Source organism: Sipha flava, unplaced genomic scaffold, assembly GCF_003268045.1.
Source record: "Sipha flava isolate LNK unplaced genomic scaffold, YSA_version1 114_pilon_pilon, whole genome shotgun sequence".
In the NCBI taxonomy this organism is placed as follows: domain Eukaryota; kingdom Metazoa; phylum Arthropoda; class Insecta; order Hemiptera; family Aphididae; genus Sipha; species Sipha flava.
Window position 1 is genome coordinate 473,841 of NW_020271737.1, and position 25,139 is coordinate 498,979.

Here is a 25,139-nt window from a genome sequence, read left to right on the forward strand (position 1 = left end):
ATTTTCACGTCCGGTGCAGTTTGATATATATATATATTTTGCGTACAGGGCTTAAGTCTCCTTCAACATCCATCGATGTTAGGTACCCCCTGAAATACAGGTCTGACCGGTAACCGAACAGTGCGGCGCTGCTGCCGGTGGTGTTAGCGTTTCACCGCGGTCCGATGGCCGTCACGTTGCCACAACCGTGTTGACGACGCGCGTAATAACCGATAACGGTGCCGAGGGGCGTCGCGAACACGTACGGAGGCGAACCACGGACGCGGCACCGATCGAGTGTCGCGCGTGGCCGTAGCGCGTGGCGCCCTCGTCGTGCGCGCGCCCCTACGCGCCCGGCCGTTGCCGATTAGTCACTCGACGGCGTCAACCGGGTTCGCACGTCGTCATCGTCACGGCGGAAACGCGGACGCAACCGGCCGGTCAATCGCGCACGGTCGACGATCACTCGTGCGTTTACTCGTTCTTCGTATTTGCTGAGAGATCAGCTCTCGTCGAGTCCGCGCGTCCGTTCGGGTGAAAGCTTTTTGTTGGTCCGTGCACATCGCGCCTCGCTCCACGTGGCCACCGCCACCGGTGACGGGCGACGATGGCTCTGCGCGGCCTGTGGGCCCCCCGATGGAACGCGTCCGCGATGACGACCACGGCCACTACCATCACCGCCATCACCACCGACAACACCGGTACCGTCATCGGAACGCAGCCGCCGCCGCCGCTGCCGCCGCTCGAGCCGCAGTCATGCTAGTGGCCACCGTGGTGTCCATGTGGGCGCTGAGCGCCATGGCCGTCACCGTGCGGCACGGTCGGTCCCGGTTGGCCAGATGGGCGCAGCAACAGCACAACGAGTTGCAGCCGCAGCCGCCGTCGTCCACCAAAACGGCCACGGCGGTGGTGGCTATGGTCGCCGTCACGGCCGGTGACCATCTCCACGATCCAGGGGGTGGCTCGCCACGGTCGTCCCCGCCGCCACCGCTGTCGGGAAACGGGCACCAGCAGCACCACCGGGACAAGGCCAATGTGCTGCTTCGGATCGTCGAGTCACAACAGCAGCTGGGCGGCAATTGCACCGCTGGTACCGATCTGAATATGGGCGAAGGAGTCGTGGACAGATACGCTCAGGTACGCGCGCCCGCATCACGTCCGATTACATTTTGTTATTTTATCCGACGTTCGACAAACACTTTTTTTTTTTTTGGTTTAAAAACGTAAACGACCTTGAAAACACTTGAGCATAATTATCTCGCGATGGCGTACGGGCGCGGTTAGCAATAAATTATAAACCGATTGAATGATGGTGAAATGACGCGCATGGATCGTGATGGTCGTTGAGTTGTGGACGGAGATTTTTTATAAAATATTACTATACGGCGACATTGATTCATGTTGTCGTTCCGTCGACGCGAAATCCGCGTTCGAGCAGATATCCGCTGGTAGTGGTGGCCTCAAGGGGAGGAGATGAATATTGGGGTAGCCCCCCCATGACTTTTTTCTTCAAAATGTCATTGTTTTTATTTTTATTTATACCCAACTAGGAAAACGCTAGGACGTAAAAAAAAACACCACTGCCGAGCGGTATACATATCGTATAATTTCTACACATTTCATATTAATAATAAGACCACGACGATTGCAGTACTGTAGTCGTTTTACGTATATTAAATACGATTTGAGCAAACCCATAAATTCAACATTCATGCAATTATTTCACACAAAAATGGCCGTAGAACTGCACGGTGATCACGGTCGTGTTTAACTAGGATGTAGAGACCGGAAAACGATTAGTTTGTTGTGCCACTCGAATTCTCTACTAATCGTACTTATCGGTCAAAAGAGTTTTTTCATGTTCGATCGGTAGGAACAGAAATAATGTAGACGTTGAAGTGGCTGAGAGACTGAGGGAGATAGATGGATACGGCCAATTCGAAAAAGGGATTGGGACTCGAGAAAACAGGGCAATATGCGTGTGGAGACATCCACCAGGACGGCCGTTGTCGTAAAACATTACACGAACGGATTATATTAAAACCTATTAAGGATGCTGGTATCAAATCACTGGGGGCTATTTCTCACTCCCTGTACACATTAAAATAAAATACTTTATTATCGAAGCGGATTCAAGCATGGGGTAGGCGGAGGTGGCGTGCGGACGTGGTGGTGCAGATGATGAGAAAGAAATAAGCTAGATGTTATAATCGAGGACCGCCGCTCGGTAAATCGCAATATTCGAAACGCAATACATCACGCGACTCGCGAACATTACTGTTACCAGTTTGTCTCGAGAGCTATGCACATATATAAAATATTATATTTATTAATCGTCACCAAATGTCATTTAAAATGAAAAATACATACTATTGCAGTCAACGCGCTTATTGTTATCGAGTTTCCGAGGTAGCATTTTGGAATATGCATACATTTTTTTTTAAACAAATAACTACCGTTTTTTTCTTAAATTATTTAAAAATACCATAAATCGTATCAAGTTATTTTCTTTTTGTATCATAATTAGTTTTAATTTAAGTCACGGAAAAGAAAAAAGAAAAAGAAAATAAAAACAATACGAAAAACAATGAACGAAATAAAACATATTTTTATTGTTTGGAAGTTCAATAGATTTGATTTTTTCCTTTTAAAATACAAATATTATTCTAATTTTACACGTTTATTATATTGCTATAAAAAAAACTTGGATTAAAAACTATAAATTAGAAAAGCAATAAATATTAGCTAAATTAATAAGAAAAAAAATATTTATATACATAATATCTTTAACATTATTAATATCTTGCTTTTTCAAATATTAATTGTGTTTTATAAAAAGGTACTTATCATAAACTGGACTCTGGTGTAGTTTAAATTATGTTTGTTTCGTCCTGTATGATAAAATATACATGATAATAATGGAACGGACATTTTTCTAATATCCGTCTTAAAACGGTCGTAATAATGGATTATAATATACTAGACCCTCCAAGAACGAAAACGATAAAAGACAAATTGCCTTTTGCAACATTTATTGAGTACGTTGATAGTGCCTTTTTTCTATTCGTTTAAGATATTAAAAAAAACGTTTAGATGTAACCTAAGGATACAGTTTGTACTGTGCATGGGATACAGAAATCATATTAAATAATTTCCGATTACAGTTTTACCCTAGGGATTCAACGTTTAATTTATTATTAATTTAATCTTTTTGTTATAAATAAACTCAAAATATATTAATATTTAAAATATATTTATTATTATATTCGAATTCATTAAATATAGTTTACATCTAAAGTCAAAACGGAATTTCTTCAATACAAAATTATATCTAATTTAATATATCATAAAATTCAAACTAATCAAAACAATTAATTTCTACTATACAAATCTATGTTACGGCCCATATGTGTAAATAGTGTCCAGATATGTGGCTGTGTCTCAAATTAAATCAATCCAGGTTTTCTACTAAATATATCTCCGATTAAAAGCCTCTGCTCCGTAGTACACTATAAAAGACTCGCTCTAGAATACCTAACATTAATTGAGAAAATATTAAAAGCATAACAAAAATCATTAAATAATACAAAAATTACTACACCAAACTCTTCTAACAAATCAAATCTCTTATCTCAGAGAGATCTAAGTAAAGAGATAATTTTTGGCAATTCACCTCATCGTTTAAAACAAAGTTCGTGTTTTAATATTTTTAATGACCTAACATTTTCCATTTTCTATGAGACTTTGTTATTCAACAGTCATTCTCCTTATGTCAATTATAAAAAATAAAATATAAAATTTAATCAAATAAATAAATAATTGTAAGCTTGTAAGAAAATGTACTTATTTTACACATTATTATTACATATTGTAAATATTTTTTAAAATAAAAAAAAATTGAAAAATAAAAAAAATAAATCCAATACTCATTATAATATACAACTCTATGTTTTAATTTATAATAGTTAACAGTTTAACACGTGATAAACAAATGTAATAATATATTAATGTAAAAGAAAAAAATGTTGTGCTTGATTAATTATTTTGTAAGCTTTCGATGTTTGGGTCAAAATGTATTAACTTTGCAATAAATAAATAACTGTGACAAAGTTATTTTATTTTTTCCAACAATAAATAACACATGTAAATGTATACATTTTTCCCAAATACTTTTAAAAAAATTGTTAACCACGCAAACATAAAACATTTAATAATTTCGTATAGCTTCTGAGTTCAATTATTAAAATTCAAATTTATTGTAGGTGGCTCTCTGTAACTTTGGGCTACAACTGAAACAGCATTTTTTGTCTATAGTGTTTGAGTAAAACAAAAATTACTAACGTTTATTTCTATTTCGAAAGTTTAAAACTTATGATTTAACTGAAAATATTAACCCACACATTGTCGTTTTGCTTTTATATGGTTCAGCTGAAAATCATATTATTAACTGTTAGGAATGTCTAAGAGGTTTGTATAGATAGTCCGAGTCCTTCAAACAATGCCTTAGATCAAAGGATTCTATAATATAATATAATGTTTCAAAAATAGAAAAACCATTATCTAACAAAAACATGTCTATAGAAATGGAGCAATAGTGGTATTGAATAATGGCAATATAATCATAATGTTTTTTGAATTCCAGAACTTCTTCTCGCCCACCAAAATAAAGTCGTTCCCTCGGGACGCTGTTTACTGGTCAAAAATGACGGTACTATATAATCCAATAGCTATTAACGTTAGTGTTCTACAGGATTTTTTTTTTTATATTTTAACGTTTTCCTGACTTCTGTCATTCAAAATAATGAATGTCAAATTTGAATTAAATATTTTTATGTCTGTTAACAATGGTAAAAGTAAGTTACTAGGTTTAACTTAACGTATTCAGTTACAGAGTACAATAACAAATTTTCACAATTTGCAATCAAGTTATACAAAATTTACAAAAATAATTCAACAATTATAAGTAAAGTATACTAGTTTGAAACGTCATGGAGAATATCGTGTTGGAATATGCGTGTATTAGAACGGGCTTCAGCCCGAAATGTTGTGGATCATTTGCTTTGTGTAGATGACTGAATAATTTTATCAATATAGTTCTTGATATAGTTTTTGATCGATGGGATTTTTAAGTCTGTATACAGTATGTAAACGCTAATTGAGAACACTCATATCTTTGCGTAGAGACCTGCAATTTTAATTCTGATTTTTTGTTGGTTTTTATGACATAAAAATGTGTATTTTTATGAGTTTTTTAATATTTTTAAATTAAATAGACACACACATGATCAGTACAACTTTTTTTTTTTCTTTAATGGCAACCACCTATTTTAATTACTTATTATTTTTCACCTATTTTTTTAATCAATTTTCGAAGTTAAACCAACTTTCTAAGTTCAAAATTAATCAAGTTACAGCAATTACACCAAAAATGCGTGCGATTTTAAATTTTTTTGACTATAATTCTGATAATAACTATTCTAAAATAATTAAAGCTTGATATTTTCAATTTTATTTATTAAATATGAAGAAATTACTTCTGCAACAAATAAAAAATTCATGCGGTGCACTGAATCATGTTTTGTTCACAGAGGACAACAATTTGAACAATTTATACGTTAAATTAATTAATAAATAAATAAACTTGTAACTTGAATTAAAATTAAACTTATTGTTAATTGTTGATGAATTCCAATAGATCCATTAAATGTTACGAAATAAACTACATGCGTGCTTATTTACGTTTTTTCTGCTATAAGTTATAATTAGAGCTAGGGACCTATAGAAGTTTGCATATTTTTCAATAATCATTTTAAACGTAGCTAAGTGATACAAAAATGTGTTTCATTGTAATAAGAGTTTAAAGTAATCATTTTTATTTTGCATATTTTGCATATTCAGCTGTTTTTTTTCCTTTAAGAGCATATTTTTGTTATATTTTATCATGGTTTAGATCTTACCTTAGTGACCGTCAACAATTTGTCAACCTCTTCGGGAAGACATCTGATCTCTTCTGTGCATCGTCCGGTGTTCCACAAGGTAGCCATTTAGGTCCCTTATTATTTAATATTTTCATTAATACTATGTGCTCAGTTGTTTCCCCTTGTCGTCTCCTACTTTTTGCTGATGATTCTAAAATTTTTCACACGATTACCTCAAATAATGATTGCCTCACTCTCCAGAACACCCTTGATAAATTCACCAATTGGTGTAGTACGTTTAATTTATCTCTTAATATCTCTAAATGTAAAGTCATGACTTACTATCGCTCTAAGGCAGTGATATCTTTTGACTATAGACTTGATGGTATATCTATTCAACGTGTTAGCCAGGTCCATGATTTAGGCATTTTATTTGTACCTTCTCTTAATTTTAGCCCTCATATTGATTATATGACCAGCAAAGCCTTTCGTGCTTTGGGATTCATAAGGCGTCACTCTACTAATTTTAGTTCTGCCAACTGCTTTCTAGCTCTTTATAATGCTTTAGTCCGTTCGGTCATTGAATATGGGTCTATTGTTTGGTCACCATATACCACAGTTGACATTTCTCGGATTGATCGTGTACAAAACAGTTTTATGCGTTTCACCGGTTATTGCCTCAACATTCCTCATCCGCCACATGATTATGGGCCAGTAAGCCAAGTTCTGAGACTAATTCCCCTTTCTGTAAGGCGTGATAATTTTGATATCACTTTTATTCAGCGTCTGATCGAAGGTCAAGTTGATGCCCCAAGACTACTTGGAGAACTTAGCTTTCGTATTCCTAGTAACACTAGGCTTCAGTGTAATTTTTATATACCCACCAATAAATCGAACTTCTCCAGGAATGCCCCACTTATAAGGATGATGCATAATGCAAATAATCATATAGACTACTAAGCCACATGAAGTACGAAGGCTCACATTTTTTATTTTTATTTTTTCATTTTCACATAACTTACACCATGTTGTTTTTTTTTTGGTTTTACTTACTTACTAATTCTTTTTCTTCTCTCTAATATAAATTAGTATAAGTTACGCGTCTTATATATATTGTATATGTTTTTTTTTTACTGTTATCTATGTACTTCTTGTCTGTAATTTTGTAAAAGCCGTCCGGCGTTGATTATAATATAATATAATAATAATAATATAATATTTCTATTTTAAGAACATATTTCACATATTTTATTAAAATTAAAACAATAATCTGCAGAAAACAATATTTTATACATATGTACATACAACATTATTTCTATAGAATTTTCTAGAAATTAGAAAAAAAATAGATATAAATTTAAAATAAATATAAATGATAATATAATCTATACCGTGTGTGTGTATACTGTGTTTTCCCAATTATTTGTGTATTATTAGTGTGTGTCGGTCGATAAGAAGTACGACGAATATGGTCAGTTGATGTTAATTCGTTTATTTGTTTGTATCATAATACAAACAAAATGTATATAGTGATGTATTGCTAAAATAAATCATGGGTAGGTATATACATTATTTCATGTAGTAACTATCATATGGCAAGAACCAAAAAAACTCACTCATGAACTACACATCCTTATATATGGACTGTTTGATAACAAAAACTTGTTGTTAAATGATAAAAATCATAAAAAAAATAATAACAATAACATATCCGATACCGAATTACGTCATAAATATAACCACAAGTTAGGTTAGTCAAGGAATTATATAGTTATTTGTCAAATTACAAGCTATACGCTAGATACGGCCATATACCTGCGTATCATCAATTTATCGTACGCTATATGCCATGGATAAAAATAGCGTATTGGGTATACGCCGTATATCCCCGTATACCATCTAATACACAACTGATAATGTGTTTTTGTCTTACGTTAGTATAGTTCGTCTATTCGTGTCGTTTTTTTTTTTTTTTTTTTGAAGATTAAATTAAAAATGCCTAAAGTAAAAACAAATACATGTAGTCGCCTACAGTCATATGTTTCAGAATTCGGTAGTTCTGTGTTTTTAATTGATGAATCATTATTATTTTGTAAACTTTGTGAAGTTAAAGTTAGTGCTCAAAAACGTTTTACTGTGTTCTAATATCTTAAAACCGAAAAACTTGTCAAGTCAGTTAACCGCATTGATAAGCCAAAATAAAATCAATAATTTCTTGAATTTAATCTGCCAATTAAAAAGGTCAGTTTAACAAAGATTTATGTAAAGCTATGTTGTTTGCTAATATATCTTTATACAAATTGGAAAATGTAAAATGTAAAGAATTTTTAAAAAAGTGTACAAGAAAATAAATTCTAAAGAAAGCTACTCTTCGTAAATGTTACGTACATGACTGTTATAAAAATACTTTAGAAAAAATACGAAATCACGTATCAATAACAAAATATGGGTATCTATTGACGAGACGACTGACATCGAAGGTCGCTTCGTAGCCAATATTATTATAGGAGTTTTACTGACTGACGAACCGGGTGAGATATTTTTGTTAATTTCAGAAGAATTAGAAATAGTTATAAAACCATTTTTAAACTTTCTGATAAATCCATGAATTTGTCATGGCCACAAGGCATTCAACATGATAATGCCTTGTTATTTTTTCGGACGCTGCGCCGTACATGGTGAATTGGGTAAGGCAATTCATGCACTTCACTCAAAGATGGTGCATGTAACATGTATAGTACATGGGTTTCATCAAGTGACATAAGAAGTACGTTCATATTTTAACATAGTTAACCAAATCATATCTTATGTAAAAAAAGTATTTTTGAAAGCCCTATTTCGAACTCATATAATTAAAAATGAAGCTCCTAACATCCTAATGCCACCACAACCGATTTTAATTAGTCGGGGAACATGGTTGGATGCGGTTAAATATTATTGTGAGAATTATAAAGTATTAAAAAATATTTCTAACAAGTTGGATGAAAAGGACTTGAGCAGCATAAAAAAAGCTAAAGATATTTTTAACAACTCAGATTGAAAAGCAAACTTGGCATTTATTTCTGTAAACTATAGTTTTCTTTCGACTTATATTACATGTTTGGAAAAACAAAACATGATGCTCTTTAAGTCTATTTCCGTCGTAATAACTGTTAAAAGAAAAATTTTAAGAAAAAATTACAAAATCCACAAGGAGCAAAAGGAAAGGCTATTTACAAAAAATTGGAAAATGTACTGTCAAAAAATAAAGGATTTAAAATTACTAAAAACATTTTCAATATTTTAGAAAAAATAGACAATTCTACTTGAAATCTTGAAAACTTACAAGTCAACGACTTACAGTTCTATAAATTCACTCCACTAACATCTGTGGATATATGGATATAGTTTTTTTAAACGTTGATATCCTTATTGTACTTTTTTAATTAATTATTTACTTATACAATTCGTCAATGTATATAAATATAAACGTAGTTCGATTTAATCTAATCATCATAAGAATGCGCTATGATTCAATGATAAAATTATTTAATTATACAATACAATTTTAGTGGTAAGAAATAAAATATTAGCATACTTACAATCAGATTTAAGTCTCAAGAACAGTTATACTTAGAGATCTATCTAGGCACAGGTAAAGCAACTAAGAAGATTCGTTGTTCAACGATTAAAAACGTTTAGAAAAAACTATATCCATTTACAAATCACCAAACTTCATTGAGCTGGAAGTGTTCATTATAAATAAATGCAAAAATTATACGTCATCTACTTCTATATGCTGTCCTGGTCTAGGTACAATGTACTAAAACTCATATAAATAAAATACAAATCATACGATCCAAATTTTTACATATAATCTCAAACGCTCTGTGATTTGTTAGAAATCAAGCATTATACAGTGTGTAAACGCTAACTGAGAACACTTAATATCTTTGCGTAAAGACCTGCAATTTGAAGTCTGATTTTTTGTTGGTTTTTATGACATAAAAATGTGTATTTTTATGAGTTTTTAATTTTTTTAACTTAAATAGACACGCGTATGCGTAGTAAAACTTTATTTTCTTAAATGGCATCTACCTAGTTTAACCACTAATTATTTTTTGCCTATTTTTTTAAATCAATTTTGGTAGTTAAACCAATTTTCAAAATCCAAAATCGACCAAGTTACAGAAATTTAACCAAAAAACTGTAAAATGCGCGCGATTTTAAATTTTTTTGACAGTAACTCTGAAAATAATTATCCTAGAATTGTTAAGGCTTGATATTTTCACTCTTATTTTTTTAAAGTGATATTTACACATTATTATAATTTTATCTACTGTATAATTTTGACTTTAATTTGGGTATGTATTATAACTAGGGCTAGGGACTTCATGCCCTTAAAAACTTTAAAATATGCATATATTTATGCCCTTAAAAATTATCATATATATTATTAAAATATATAAAAATGCTAAAATATGTTCTTAATATGCTCTAATTTTTTTTTTTTTCGTAAAAAACTTAAAGAAATGACAAATTTATAAAGGTACACCATAGGCGTGTCCTGACCTCCATGGTTGGGGAGGCCAGTTATAAAATTTAAATTTTTTACTTACTACAGTGATCTATATCTATATCTATATCTAATAGTCAGTGATCAGTCAATAATCAGTGATCTAATCTATATCTATATTTGTAACTTATTTTTGTTGTATGGAAATTATATGGCACCTAGAATTTTTACACCCCACCAAATTAAATTTTCTTGATCTTAAAATTAGTTTCCTATGCTATTACAACAATGAACTAATAAATAAGGCATATTAACTAATATTCTACTTGGTTATTTTTTATAAATATTTTATCAACTATACATCAACCTTCTCTAACCATCTTATAAGAGTTATTTATCGGTTTGGTTAAACAAGTAATTTATTAAAATATTACAAATAAGAAAATTCAATAAATTTGATCTTTAAATTTACCTTTTACCTAAAATTACCTACTGTTACTATTTCAGCTACGAATATAAATATTACATATATATATATATTTATCCATGGTTTCACTATTATAAGCCAAGAGACCAAAAACGTCGTTGTGGAGGCCGGTGCCCACCTTGCTACCCCCGTAGACACACCTATGAGGTACACTAATATTTTCATTTCTTTTTTATGCTTGCCTTTAAACAGAAAAAAACAAAAAATTCAATTATAAATGCATATTGTTTTAATGATTTAATAATTTTTTAAATCTTACTCAAATGAATATTTCCAATGTACACATTCTATACGGTGACAGTATTAAAATTGTTGATATTACATTTACAAATAACACATATAATACACTCATATAATATATGAGATCAAAGCTTAGATATAACTCATATTAAGAGTTAATTATAAGTACCTCGAATTATTTTAATATATATAGCAAATTTTTCCTTTTCTTTTCTTTTAAACTTTGTTAGTTGAATATTATATTTTCGTTCTATAAGTTTTTTTTTTTTTTTAGAACTTCAATAGACGTGATATACGTCAAATATTCTCTTTGGTGTCTTTATTGTTTCAATATTCTATTTTACAGGCAATATTCTGTACTATATTGTATTGGGAAATAAAGTTTATTAGATCGTATGCCAACAGTAAAAGAGCAAACACGTATAATAAAACGAGTGGTTCAGTCAAAACGTCACAAAACATATTATAAATATATATCCTCTTTTCGTATGGTTCTAAATGAAAGATAAAATATAATAATAAGACTTTTATAAATCAAAATTGTACAACTTCTTTTAAACAATAACAGATTTGAAGTTTTAGAATAATAGATAAACAACGAATGTATTGATTTTACCATTATGTGTGTTTTTTTTTGTGTCTATGAACACAATATTGATGTAAGGGATTGCTTCAATCAGCATAAAATAATAAGTAAAAATAGGAAATTGGTACTATTTGGTACTTTAGAGGTATCACGTTACGAATTCTTAAATAGCTATCTGAAAAATTAAGAAAAATTGAGAAAAAATTGCTCGAAATTAACCGACATTCGAGCCCACACCAATAGTTATTTTTTTAATTAATTTTTTTTTTGTGTAAATGTGTACACGATTGTGACCAGAATAATTGATCCGATACAGAAACATAAATAATTTCTAATTGGAAATCTTATTTAGTATCTAGTTTTTTACTTTGAGATTGGAACATTTTACGGATTCCTTAAAGGTTTTCTTTATTATTGCGAAAGTTAACGACAGTGTTGTGCTTAGATAAAAAAGAACTATCTAGATGTAGATAAGATATCTGGATTTAAAATTATCTAGATATAGATTGATACTGTAGAAATTGAATTTATCTAGATATAGATAGGTAAAATAATTTTTATCTAGATATTTATATAAGGCATCAACCTTTTCACCCGTTTGTTGGCGAACTCTTTTGGTCTTGGGTAATGATTGTATTATGTAACGATCCATTTCAAAATATCAAATATTTCACCAATAAAATAAAATTGAAAGCCATAGACAAAATTATGAAAAATATGAAGATGGTCTGACGATAAACACTGAACACGTTGTGGATGAGAGTGCGCTGCGTACAGTATAAGTTTTTAATAAATAATGTACGTTACACGCTTAATATTTATTTCGTTGTACAATAATATTATGTAGACACATCAAAGTACGAATTCATAGAATTGGGGTCCGGTGATGACAATTATGTAGATCACATGATTACATGAACAATGGACATAATTTATATATAAATATTGAATTTAAGGCGTTCGAAAGATGATGGAGAACGATCAATTTCTGTGTAGGTACAGCATAATGCGTATTGTAACATTGCTATTGTCTTATCGACAATTATATCTGTATTTTAGTATTTATAAACTATCTACCGGACAGCTGCAATAATAACCAGTTTAGACCTATGGTGCGTTATCTCTGGTTTTAATATACTTGTAAATGCTCTTTCGGCGTTCATAATTCCACAAAACAATAGTAATACGGGCATGAGATTCCCCGTATAGGCCATACTATGAAATTATAAGTAATTCTTACCAACATGCATATTAATTAGTTAATATATGTCTATATCAGTGATGCGAATTATTCAAGTATTCGAATATGAGTATTCGATGTTACAATATAGTACGTAACGAAAATTATTCGTTTAAGTTTTCGTGCAACACAAAACGTTTAATAATAATAGGTATTGTAGCATCGAATACTGATATTCAAATAATTCGATTATTCGAATATACATTACAACTCTAGTCTATATACATAATAAATTGTCATTGTTAATAATTAGTAATAAATGCTATGTAAAACTATTTTAGAACCAATTTTTGCAAGTAAATATACAAATGAAATTTCTTATTTAGTTATATATTTTATATTGAATGATAAAATTGTAGATTAGTTATTACAAATTATTAGCTACAGATTTTGCGAATTATCTAGATAAATTTATTTATATGGCTATGATTTTTATCTAGATGAAAATTAGATGTCAATTTTATTTTCTATCTATAACGATATGATAACAATATGAAGTTTTTATCTCGATTACATATCTAGATAAATTTATCTAAAGCACAACACAGGTTGACGAACATTTTTAAGAAAATAACATAATTTATAGCATACTGATTTTTGATCAAATTGAATTATTTTTTTTCATCACGACTGAACAAATAATAAGAATAGTCAATATTATATATTTATTTTTTTTTTTTAAAAAAAAATTGTATTCATAAATCATTGAATATGATTATATTTATATTACTTTTTTTCGTAAAATGTCCATAAAATAATTTTGATCAGACATAAGGTTACAATATAATGTACATATTTTACTTTTATTTCTTATTCATAAACGAAATAAAAGTTTAATTTCGAAAAAAAAATATACGAGCGATTAAATATCGAGAATAGCGTTTGAGAAAACAATATAAATCAGGAAAATCGATAATCTGTAGTTTATTATTTAACGAAATTTAATTAAAATTAACTACAATTATGAGGAAATCATATATTTCAACGAATTTCCATTAAACGATATTAGTTATTTACTTAGACATTTTACAGTTTTGAATTTTTACAGAAAATAATTTTCATATTCTTAGAAACTACCTGCATTTTAATTTCTACGAAATTATATGATTATTATTTGTTTTTAATTTAGTATACAGTTTATTTTGAGTAATTTACTATATATTTTTTTCAAAAACCTTGTGTTCAGTGTTTAATGAAATTAGAGATAAGCTAGGAAATGTAGATTTTTAATGCTGTTTAGTAATAAAATCGTTTGATTAATGTAGTGTTTTAATTATTCCCATGCACTGATTTCTTTTTTTAATTTCAAAAAAAATATTCATCTGGTACAACATTTTTCCAGATTATCGGTGTGGATTAAAAAACATTCTACATCGATTTTATGTATAATAAATGCATGCCTTATCATATCAATAAGATGGCTTTATATAAAAGAACGATATCGGTGAAAATTAAATTTTGATCCATTTGTTCAAGTATATCTCAAAGAATATGTAAGCGAAAAAGAAAAACCTGGAGATTATACAGAAATACTGAGATTGTTTTTTTCAAGTTTTATTGAAGAATAAAATACTTGAGGACCTCGAAGATGAATTGTTTTAAATGTCATGGTAAAAACATACGTTATACAATGATATTATTGCACTGTTTTCAGGAGTATTTTGATTAGTGTGTTAAAAATCAAACTGATAATGATGTACCTATTTAATTTTTGAACGTATATACTAAACCACCCCAACGATACCCGACCTTAAACAATTATTATATTGCTTATTGTTGTAGTAGAGTGCGAAAACGTTTGAATAGTAATAAATTAAATTTCTTACATGGTTTCCAAATTATTAAACCAAATATATTTGAATGAAGATCTTTTTGTAATATAAGTAGTTGTATAATGATGGTTTTAGACGACTAGCTACTATCTACTATGATAGGTAAGTACCTATTACTTACTATAAAAATTTGGTAATATTACCAACAGGAATTGAACCGAGTTCAGCTATTTAATTTGTTTGAAATCTGCTTTAAAGGACACCACAATCGCATGTGATGTTTTCGTCTAACGTACGTACGACTTAGACAATTTTCGTTTAGTAGTTTAAATATAGGGGCATAAGTTTTGATATTAGAGTAAACTGACCGAACAATAAGGAAACAATATTATCAGTGTTTTAGTCTGTTTTTTTATGATATTTTAATTTTTAAGCAAGTTATGATTTCCTTTTTTTTGTATTGTTTTACATACTCATAACTCAATTAAACATTAAAATACCAGACAAAACAGACCAAAAAAAACATAGTTTAATATCAACGATTTTTTCGGTAAAAATGTAGAGTATCTTGATGTAGACGCTTATTACATTGAAACAAGACACTTAATTGCGAGCGAATTCTGTTTTTAGTCGACTGGCAACTATTAACCAGCGTGCAGTGCACCATATTTGTCTTGCATCGATGTTCCGGAATGAACAATAAGATTCACCGAAATAAATTTGGTTTTTAGAGATCGATAAATGTATAAAAATAGTTTATTATTTTATTTATCTATGCGGCACGTCTATGGAATCAAATACAGTAATAACAATGAGATTGAGTTAGACATTTTAATGGATAAAGTTTGCTCACGCCGATGGGCGTGCAGAAACTGTACACCATCTATCGCAAGACTGTACAATTACTATAATTATTATCTGTTTCGTATTAGAACGTATTGGCGTTTGAGCATCAGTCTCAGGGCTATATTTACGTAAGGATGTTGTAGGTATTTGTCCAGGGCCTATGAGGATCAGAAGCTCACATACTGGATTTAATTATTCCTTTAATTTTAATTAATCCTTAATTTTTTTAAATTAATCTCAAAAGAATTAAAAATAGATTAAGATCGTCTCTGAGTCAAGAAATGTTGGATGCCCTATGAATCTTATCCATTAAAAATGATATGACTGACAAATGGCAATAACGATGTAGTTGTTGATTCATTTGCAGAAAAAAAAGCTAGACAATTTGTTTTTATTTATTATTATTAAATTTAATATTATTTTTTATTGCTATTTAAAAAAATTAAATATTGACTAGTTATTATATTTAATACTTAATTTACAATTCATAAAAATGGGCCAACTTTTTTTTTTGTCCCGGGCCTGAAAAATTCTAAATCAGGTTCTGGTCAGTCCCGTACGATATTATATATGATATATACGGCTGTTATGTATTATTTTTTTCCACGTCACATGGTTTTTTTTTATTAATTTAAAAGTGCGTCGATGAAAATTTTCAAATATTAATAGATATTTTAACATTGTGTGGATAATTGTTCATGATTGTATAGCGTTTAGCTGTGCTGGAGATTTTTTATGTTACAAATTATTCAAAAAATTACTTGATCGGACTAGTGAAGTGCCGCGCGATTTGTTTTAAGGCGAAAGAAGAATTTAATTGATTTTAATTTTTTCAACAAACAGTTTTTATAATGATGAAAATATTCCTCGGGAAACTGTTAAACATAGGAAAATTGTCACAGCTGGTACTTTGAGTACATCGCGTGTTGCATTAAGTTACAGTTTTTTCAAAGCGAAAGCAAAAAAAAAAAAAAAAACCGGCAAAGATCACAAAACGTAAAATAAATTTTAGTCGTATTGTTTGAGCGCTATAGTAGATTTGTATTGAACGTACGCGGATAAATATTCAACCGATTAGTTAAATTTATTACTACTATTTAGATATTTTATATATAGTATCATACATTTGGCTACTGATTACACCCATAAAGTTTTGCGAATTTTTATTTTGGATACATTTTTTATTTATACTTGCACTATTCACAAAGTTATATGATTTTAATACCTAATGTTATTATAATAACAAGACATTCTGACTATGATTTATGTACAACTAGTTCAATAACATTATTACCCCAATGGAACGTAACCGATACTTTGCGTGTAACAGAACTAATAGAAATGTTCCATTTTAAAGAAGTCAATATACAATTCATACACCGTTTATATTATGTCACGACTGGTCTATGTTTCGGAAAAGTTTTACAGCTAAATTTTAATTATAATAACTTCAATGTGTTCACAAATAACTGTTTGACGATCACTTAGTATTTATGTACATTTGCGCACACTAAAGTAGGCTGATTCGATTCTGATCAAATTTTGAACATTAGAGTTCAGATTCAGTTTTCGAATGTAAGACGGGATGCACAATAAATGGTTTTAAGGCTGTAAAATATCGTAGCGGAGAAGGATTAATGTTAAAATCTCACCACATGGTTTATTTTATTTTTATATATTTTACACATTTGTATATATATATATTTTTTTTTCATCATTACATTAATTTACAATTTAATTTAATTTTTCCAATTAGCGTGATTATGAGCACTATTATTTTTCGTACAGATTAGGTCAGGTATGATCATGCATAATTTATACTCGTATTATTTTAATAAAATACATTACGTGGGATATACGAATACAGAACGGAGTTGTTATATGATTCACGTGACTGTTGGCTACGGACTGATGACGGACTGTGTTTGATCAATGTTGTTTTTAGCTGTCGTAATTTATAATCCTTGGTTTATTTTATTAATGATTCCGCACTCATAAATATTACGAGTAAGTTTGTAATTCACGATGAGTGTAGGTAATCCAAGAGAGTGATTAAGAAGTTTTGTTATTCATTTTATGTTTTCGAATTTGTTTTGGGTAGGTGCGAGAAACTCAGGTTGTCTAATGTAAAACGTGATTTAGGTACTTCAATGGATTTTCTTTTGAAATTTTAATAAAAAATGAACTAAAGTGTAAATATTATCATCTATAGGTAGTGAATACATATTGTATTCATTTATTTATCTTATATAATTAAAAATGTTATTTCTTAGTTAATAAATGTTAAGTTCTAGGAAAATCTATTCCTTGGGCATGGTTACGAAAATGTTTTAATTTCTGTTAAAATATTAACAATTACAAAATAAAATATTTTTTTATATTTTTTTTAACTAGAATAGTGAATTAAAAAGTGAATTAAAAAAATTTGCATCATTATTCAGAAACACTTCTAAAATGATCACAAGATATTAGTTATTATACTTACTATGACATGATTTATTTATTGCACTATACAATATGAAATATTAAAATAATATGATTTGAGGTCTATTCAAATTATAGATCTCAGTAATCAATCTCATTAATGATAGTTACAAATATAAAAAAAGTATTTAATAGCATAATTTACATTCCTATCATTTTTATTTTAGAAATAAAAATTAAATTAAACAATTATCCGTTACAAGAATTACAGTTTCATTAGCATAACTAATAATTTTAGAATTAACAATCAAATTTAATAAGCCATTAGCATAAATAACAAATAAAATGAAACCTAGAACGGTACCTTGAGGATCACTTTTAAATTAATTACAATACCGCACTATAAACGAAATTGAAAATCGAATAAGTCAAATCTTATATTTTGAAATTTATGTTAGGCATTTTACAGAATATTTTCAAAACCAAAAAACTTAAAATCCAATACTTATAGAAAACCAATATCTAAACTTACAGAACACATAGTGTTATAGTATATATATATTTTTTAATAAGTTTATCCTTTGCTAGTATACCATACCCGTGAAATTATAAACAAAAAAGGTTTTCATATTAGGAAACTTTTGGTGCAGCATTATTACCTAGGCTAAAAATTATACAATATTGTGCACCATTCATGGGGTATAATTGTGTTCAAATATTTTAGGATTTGATTGACAAGGAAATTTTTATTAAACCATAGCCATATTGTGAATACATATTTTACTGTGTAGAATTCTTAAACAAAATTAGTGGTTTTGAGTTACAATGTTTTTACGAATATTCAATGCATTTATAAACTATACAATATTATAAACCAAAATGTAGGTTGGAATCGTGTTTTAAATTCAATGAATTAAGTTTTCTTTCAAATCGAAAAACATCTGCCCCACTAATTCAAACAGCAAATCTTTGTTATTTATTGTTATTCGAATCATATAACCAGTGGATGATTTAAATTCATTAACTTTATATATATAAAATAAAATACGTATTTAATTTGATAAAAATTAAAAATATTTAAAGAGAATGAAATTATTTTCATATACATAAATATATATATATATATATATATATATTTACACTATGAGTTAAAAGTATTCTATGTAATCAGCATTTTTTCTCAATAATAATATATCTCCGTAACTATTCATGGATTTTCCTAATTTGTCGTTTGTGACTAATTTTATAGAAGTTCCACTACCCTATAAGAATAACGAAGTAATAAATTCTTCTTTTCACCTTGTAACTATGGTAGAAAAATAAATTATTATTTTTGGAAAATAGCAAAATAGTAGTATTACTAAATCATCGGAAAAAAAAATATGAAATAAAACTAGAAACTATAATATTCTCGAGGCACACGTGAACACAATTCAACGTAAGAAATTATAAAAATTAACCAAAGATACGCTTAGAGGCAGACTTGTGTGATTTATATTTATCTGCAGTGTTTTGATGTTGCATAGCATGAAAGACCTTTTTTTTAATAAATATAACTGTAAATTACTTGTATATGTAAATGTTTGTGATGATTTTTTTTTTTTTAAAAAAATTATAACGTTCGTTGTCAAGCAACTACCATAATTTACTAATATTTTTCCTTCATTAATATTCACAACTGATATTAATAATATTTTTAACGCTCTTATGCACAGTAAGAACGGAATAAATTTATCAACTTCTAAAAATATTGCTGGACGTATGCTTTTAATAAAAAAATATACCGATTTCGGCTTTTCCGTTTTAACAAATATATGTAAATTTATTATTTCTAAGTAAATATATTAAATATTACTATGAAAATTACTTATTATTGGGTATTGGTTGGTATATGATACAAGTCAGAGAGTACAATTAGAAATTATTTTTTATACGAGGAAGTCAAAACAGAGGATGGCAAGGAGGATAGAGAATATGATAGGAGACGATTGAGGATACTGAGATATCATAGAAGGTTAAATAAGGATAGTTTATAGAGAGAGAGTAATCGGCAATAAAAGAGGAAAAACATTAGTTTTTAAAGTATATCATGAGGACATGATGAGTTGCTTACCTCTTCCCTCATTTAAGGGCATTCGGGGAAATAAGTGTTTGAGAGCAGATCAGTGAAATCGAGTAATGTTAGAAGCTAAAAAAAAATAACACTTATTTGGATTTTCGTGGGTCATAGGATGTCGATGAGCCAGACTGTTATGATTATTACTAGGATAGCATGAGATTGAAATGGAAAGTGAAGAAGTCATAGGACTTGATGAACTGAATACTAGACACTTTTCGACATTAGCAAACAATTTGTGTTTAGAGATATAATTGCGTTGTACTTAAGTGATGAAATAAGTTCGTGTGCACATACTGATGAAGGAACTTTTTCGTTTTAAATAGTAAAAAAACAAATGGTTGATAGTCGGTGCGCATGAAATCACGAATTAAGACGAAAAACTATTTTTAGGATCCGATGGACGTATTATGTAGAATAGTATACCGGAATGGTAATTCGACCGAAGATGGTCTGCTTTGACCTAGGTTTACGATTACTTTTCAGGTTTTTGGGTCTTTATTTCTGAACGCGTTTTATTGCAAAGTTAAAATTAAAGTAATTCGTCGGAGGAACATTGTGCGATTTTTTCGTCCTGCAAGGCGTTTGCCCGATCAATCGAAAACAGAACATGATTCTTATTTTGCACCTACCACTCCTCTCGCAGACAACGTTGGTGTCTAATTGATCATGCGGATCAACGCGAATGGAATTCAAGTTACGATGTATCTCTATAACTATTTACTCGGCATTTGAATCGTTATAAATATTTGATACCACGGACCTTGCAGTCTAACAACTCCGTCGGTAAAACGTTTCAACAGGGCCGTCGCTTGAAAATTGAGTCTTGGACAGTTGCACGAGACTGTCCGAAACGTACAGAGCGTAGACGTACGTTAACGACTGTGTGAAAACTTATAGTAAGTTAAGTCGAGTTCATAGAAACTTATAACTTTTATATCGACCCCTGAACGTTTTTGCGCGGGAGTCAAACCACCCCCGTGCGCATCTAACATATTTTCGAACGCGATCCGGTGCACAAAAAGGACGATTCAAAATCGACACGTTGCACAGGGAATCCGATCAACCGCACGAGAATACGCGTTCGATTACGGAGTCAAGAGTGTGTTGAGATTTTGCGCGTGGGTCAAACGTGAACCGATTTCAATCCGGTGGTGAGGGGAGGGTCGGTGAGCGGGATATGAGGGACACGAGGGAAGCACCGGCATTGTTTCGGCCGGAATATAAAAGTCCAAGCTCATCAGTCATAGCGCTGAGGAAAAGTTTCAAACAAAAAACACGTACGGGTGGTGCCGCTGATGATTTATGGAGAACAGTGATTCGAAATTCCGCACTCAATTGAATGATAATTCCAACGGGCGCGTAGAAAAACTTTTATCAGAGGGTTACACAGTGCACTAACCTTTGGATGTGGTTTTTTCGATCTATCGCGACGAAAAACACATAAAACACGTTCCGTACACATCGAACAGTGTTTCGTTATTCTTATGATATACATTGCAATCGCTATGTAATAGCAATCTAATCGCTGTGAAAATGTTTAAACGGCTTTGTCAAACATATAATATAAAATATTCGGACATTTTAAATGAATATTAAGTAATTTTTTTAATTTTTTTTTTTTAGAGTTTTGTATTTATATAAAATTAGGACTATAGGCAGATAGAATGGAATATTGAACTGACCGGACGCGGACGTTTTGGCGCGGCCGTTTTGGCGCGGACGTTTTGGCGCTGAACTTTGACAAATTTATATGGGACACTCTGTATATATAAAATATAAATAATATGAGTATTAAATAAAATTGTATTTTGTCCCGTTATCAAAATAAATATAACTTCTATCTTTTTTCTAAGACAATTTATAAACGACCGGTTTGGTGCGCGGGTACGCGATATGCGAATATACAAATAAATCGAATTAATCTTAGTTAGTTAGATATTACGACAAATTAGATAACTGTATAATAACGGTATAACGGTATAACCGATACAATAACTAACAATATAAAATAATAAAATTCAATACTATTATTATTATATTAAGATACTATTCTAATTACCTTTTCACAATTCAAATTGTTACAAAGGCCGTTTACTATATTCGCGTTCGTGTATCGTTGTATACAAAATACAATTTGTTTTTATAAATATGAATGTATATATTTTTTTTATGGTTTTTTAATCTATAAATAAAGTTTCTTATTATTGCTAATAAGAAAAATATTCATATAAAATGAAGTTATTTTTATTTATTATGACTTATTATTTATTTTTATATATACAGTGACTTGACACCCACAATTTTTTAAAGTTGCGGCGCCAAACCGGTCCAGCGCCAAAACGGCGGCGCCAAAACGGCAACGCCAAAACGTCCTAGACCGTGAACTGACACAATATATTAAATAGGTATGAAACTGCTAATCAAAAAATAACATATGACAGACTGTATAATTATCTGTATTATTTTTATTTTTGTAATAATTTTTGGTAAGATATTTAAATTTATTCCCACAGTTGTAAAAAAAAAAAAAAATTACGTTATATATGTTTTATGTAATAAATTATTTTAATGATAACTTATATATATTCATTCACTAAATAGTATTGAATTAGATAAACGCATGTACATATGGTATTTGTAGGATTATATATATACATTTATAATATTCATAAAAAAATTTCATAGTTTTTGCTAATGAGGTTATTTCATTGTTAGTTTCACTGTTCATTTGGAATTTGTATAGATTCAGGTAGTCTTTTTATATGTTCAAAATAATAACAGTTTGAACATTTACTGATTTATGTGTAAAACTACTTTTAAAATTGTGTGATACATTTAACGTTATTCTAAACTAACGATATTTTTCAATAATTTTTACCATGCTATAAAACTGCATTAATCTTTTAAAAGTCTTCAGATCTGTAGAAAGTAAATGATCTTCCAGGTCGAAGCAGATTTAACTGTTTAAAATCGACTTTTACTGATCAGAATCAAACATTTTCAAACTAAATTTTACCAGGTATTATTGATAGTTAATTTTGAATCATGTTTAAATGTAAAAATTTTGTTGATTTTTTAGGAGATTCTTTCTTTTCATTATCATTATTAACTGTGGACTATAGTCACTAAAATTCGGAATATGATTATGTCTACTTGGAAATATTTATGTGGATAGGGATCCGTGTGATTAACTTACCAAATCATGTGGCATGATTTTGATTTGTAGGCTGTAGGTCAAATAACCAAAAGGTGTGCCTGAGTCTAGATAAAATTGGCTTAATCCTAACTCATAACTATATTCCATATGGTCGCTGTCGTAAAAATCAACGTGTATAAAATGCTGTTGTGTTAACTTGTAATATATTGATCGGTAGAATTATTATGCATTTTTGTGTATAGCGTAAAAAATTATTTGATTTTAAGTATAATTTATCACAAACATTCTGAATTTAATAAAAAACTTAGTGAAAATATTTAAAAGTTGCTTAAGATTCAATGGAGATTAACGCTACTCGTAATCTGAGTTGCTAATAGTTTTATATTCTTACTTCATAAATTATGGACTTGATTAATTTAAGTTTTCTCAAATTTGTCATTATTATTACGATATCAGCGTTTTGTATTTGATATCAATAGAACAAAGTAATACGTATATATTATATATATTTATGAACTAAGTATAATTCACTTATTGACAAGATGTCATAGTACTTGGTTGACTAAAGATTTATTGGATGAGGTTTCAAAAATTACATAGGAATGACTTTTCAGACGTTATTAGAAGAGTAATTTAAGATTATGATACAAATAGTTTTAAATTAGGAAAGAGACCTATCTTTAAGAAGAGAAAAAAAAGTTTATGCATCCAAAACTGAAATTCCACTTGTACGAAATGTATCATGGATAATTTATACTTGTTGATTTCATGAAAATTAGATTTTTTTATGGATTATTTGTCTTTAAGTTTTTTTTTTTTGGGAAAATGTATGTATATTACACAATTGAAATTACTGGTAATATTTAAGTTTTATTTAATTTTGGTTTGTAAATATGAAATGACAAATTATTCTGATTGATTTAGTAGTATAGACAATTTATTCAATTTTAATTTCGAAACAAGTTTAATTATGACCTATCAACAACTGTGAAAAGAGTCATAGTTCAACTTGACAAAATCTATATTATACGGAAATTATAGTTTTGATTTTACTGTAGTTATTTGGTTTCTATGTAAGATTTATCCATTAAAGGTAATTTTTATAAGCTCCATAAGTATTTTTAATATTAAGAAAATATTGCATAACATAATATTCGATGGGTTTTGAATAAATTTTGAATAAAATTAAGTTTATAATATGGATAGCATATTGGCCCCTTTTATTAAATACCTACTACAAGATAATATATTTTCTGGGGAACCATCAGTAGGCACTATTCAATAGTTTAATTTTGCTTAAGCTTTAAGTATTAGTAAATTATTTATAATATAGTTTTATAAAGGATTCAAAATTATGGTTCATCAAAAGTAAATTTTTTATGGATGGTTATTTTTATCAATTTATGAATAATCTTATTCACAAATCCTCATATATTATAGATTAAAAATGCATTTTGTATAAAGCATTAAATAAAAATAAAATAAAATATTTGTAAAAGGTTACCATTATTTTGTTCCGAACATAAAATAACGGAGTTTTTGATAAAAAATAAAATCATGTAATAATAAACATTGCATAGACTTTTTTAAAACATTTTTATTGCAGATTGAGTTTTTATTTATATAAAATGAAAAAAAAATACACAAAATAAATATTATACAAGAATGATATAAAATGTCTATAACTCAATAAAAAAAAAAAAAAAAAAAAAAAAAAATTAATAAATATACCTCTTTTATAATATACGATTTTTGTTATATGGTAATGTTATTCTTGTGTTATAAATTTAAATCTCACTATTATGCATGGTCATTTACATGATCGAGAATGGTGGCTGTATTTCATGATTAGTACATACTTCTTGGAATATTAGTG

At 29.6% G+C, this 25,139-nt stretch overlaps 1 protein-coding gene across 1 annotated transcript in view; it reads left to right on the forward strand.

The window, feature by feature from the left end:
- The first annotated feature begins 323 nt into the window (after nt 1-323).
- The window catches only part of LOC112690303 (probable G-protein coupled receptor CG31760), a 168,716-nt gene continuing 143,900 nt past the window's right edge, over nt 324-25,139 (forward strand). Inside the window, exon 1 of the mRNA XM_025564281.1 lies at nt 324-1,116. Within this exon, the coding sequence (XP_025420066.1) occupies nt 616-1,116 (501 nt within the window). The 5' untranslated portion in view covers nt 324-615. The remainder of the gene's footprint in view (nt 1,117-25,139) is intronic.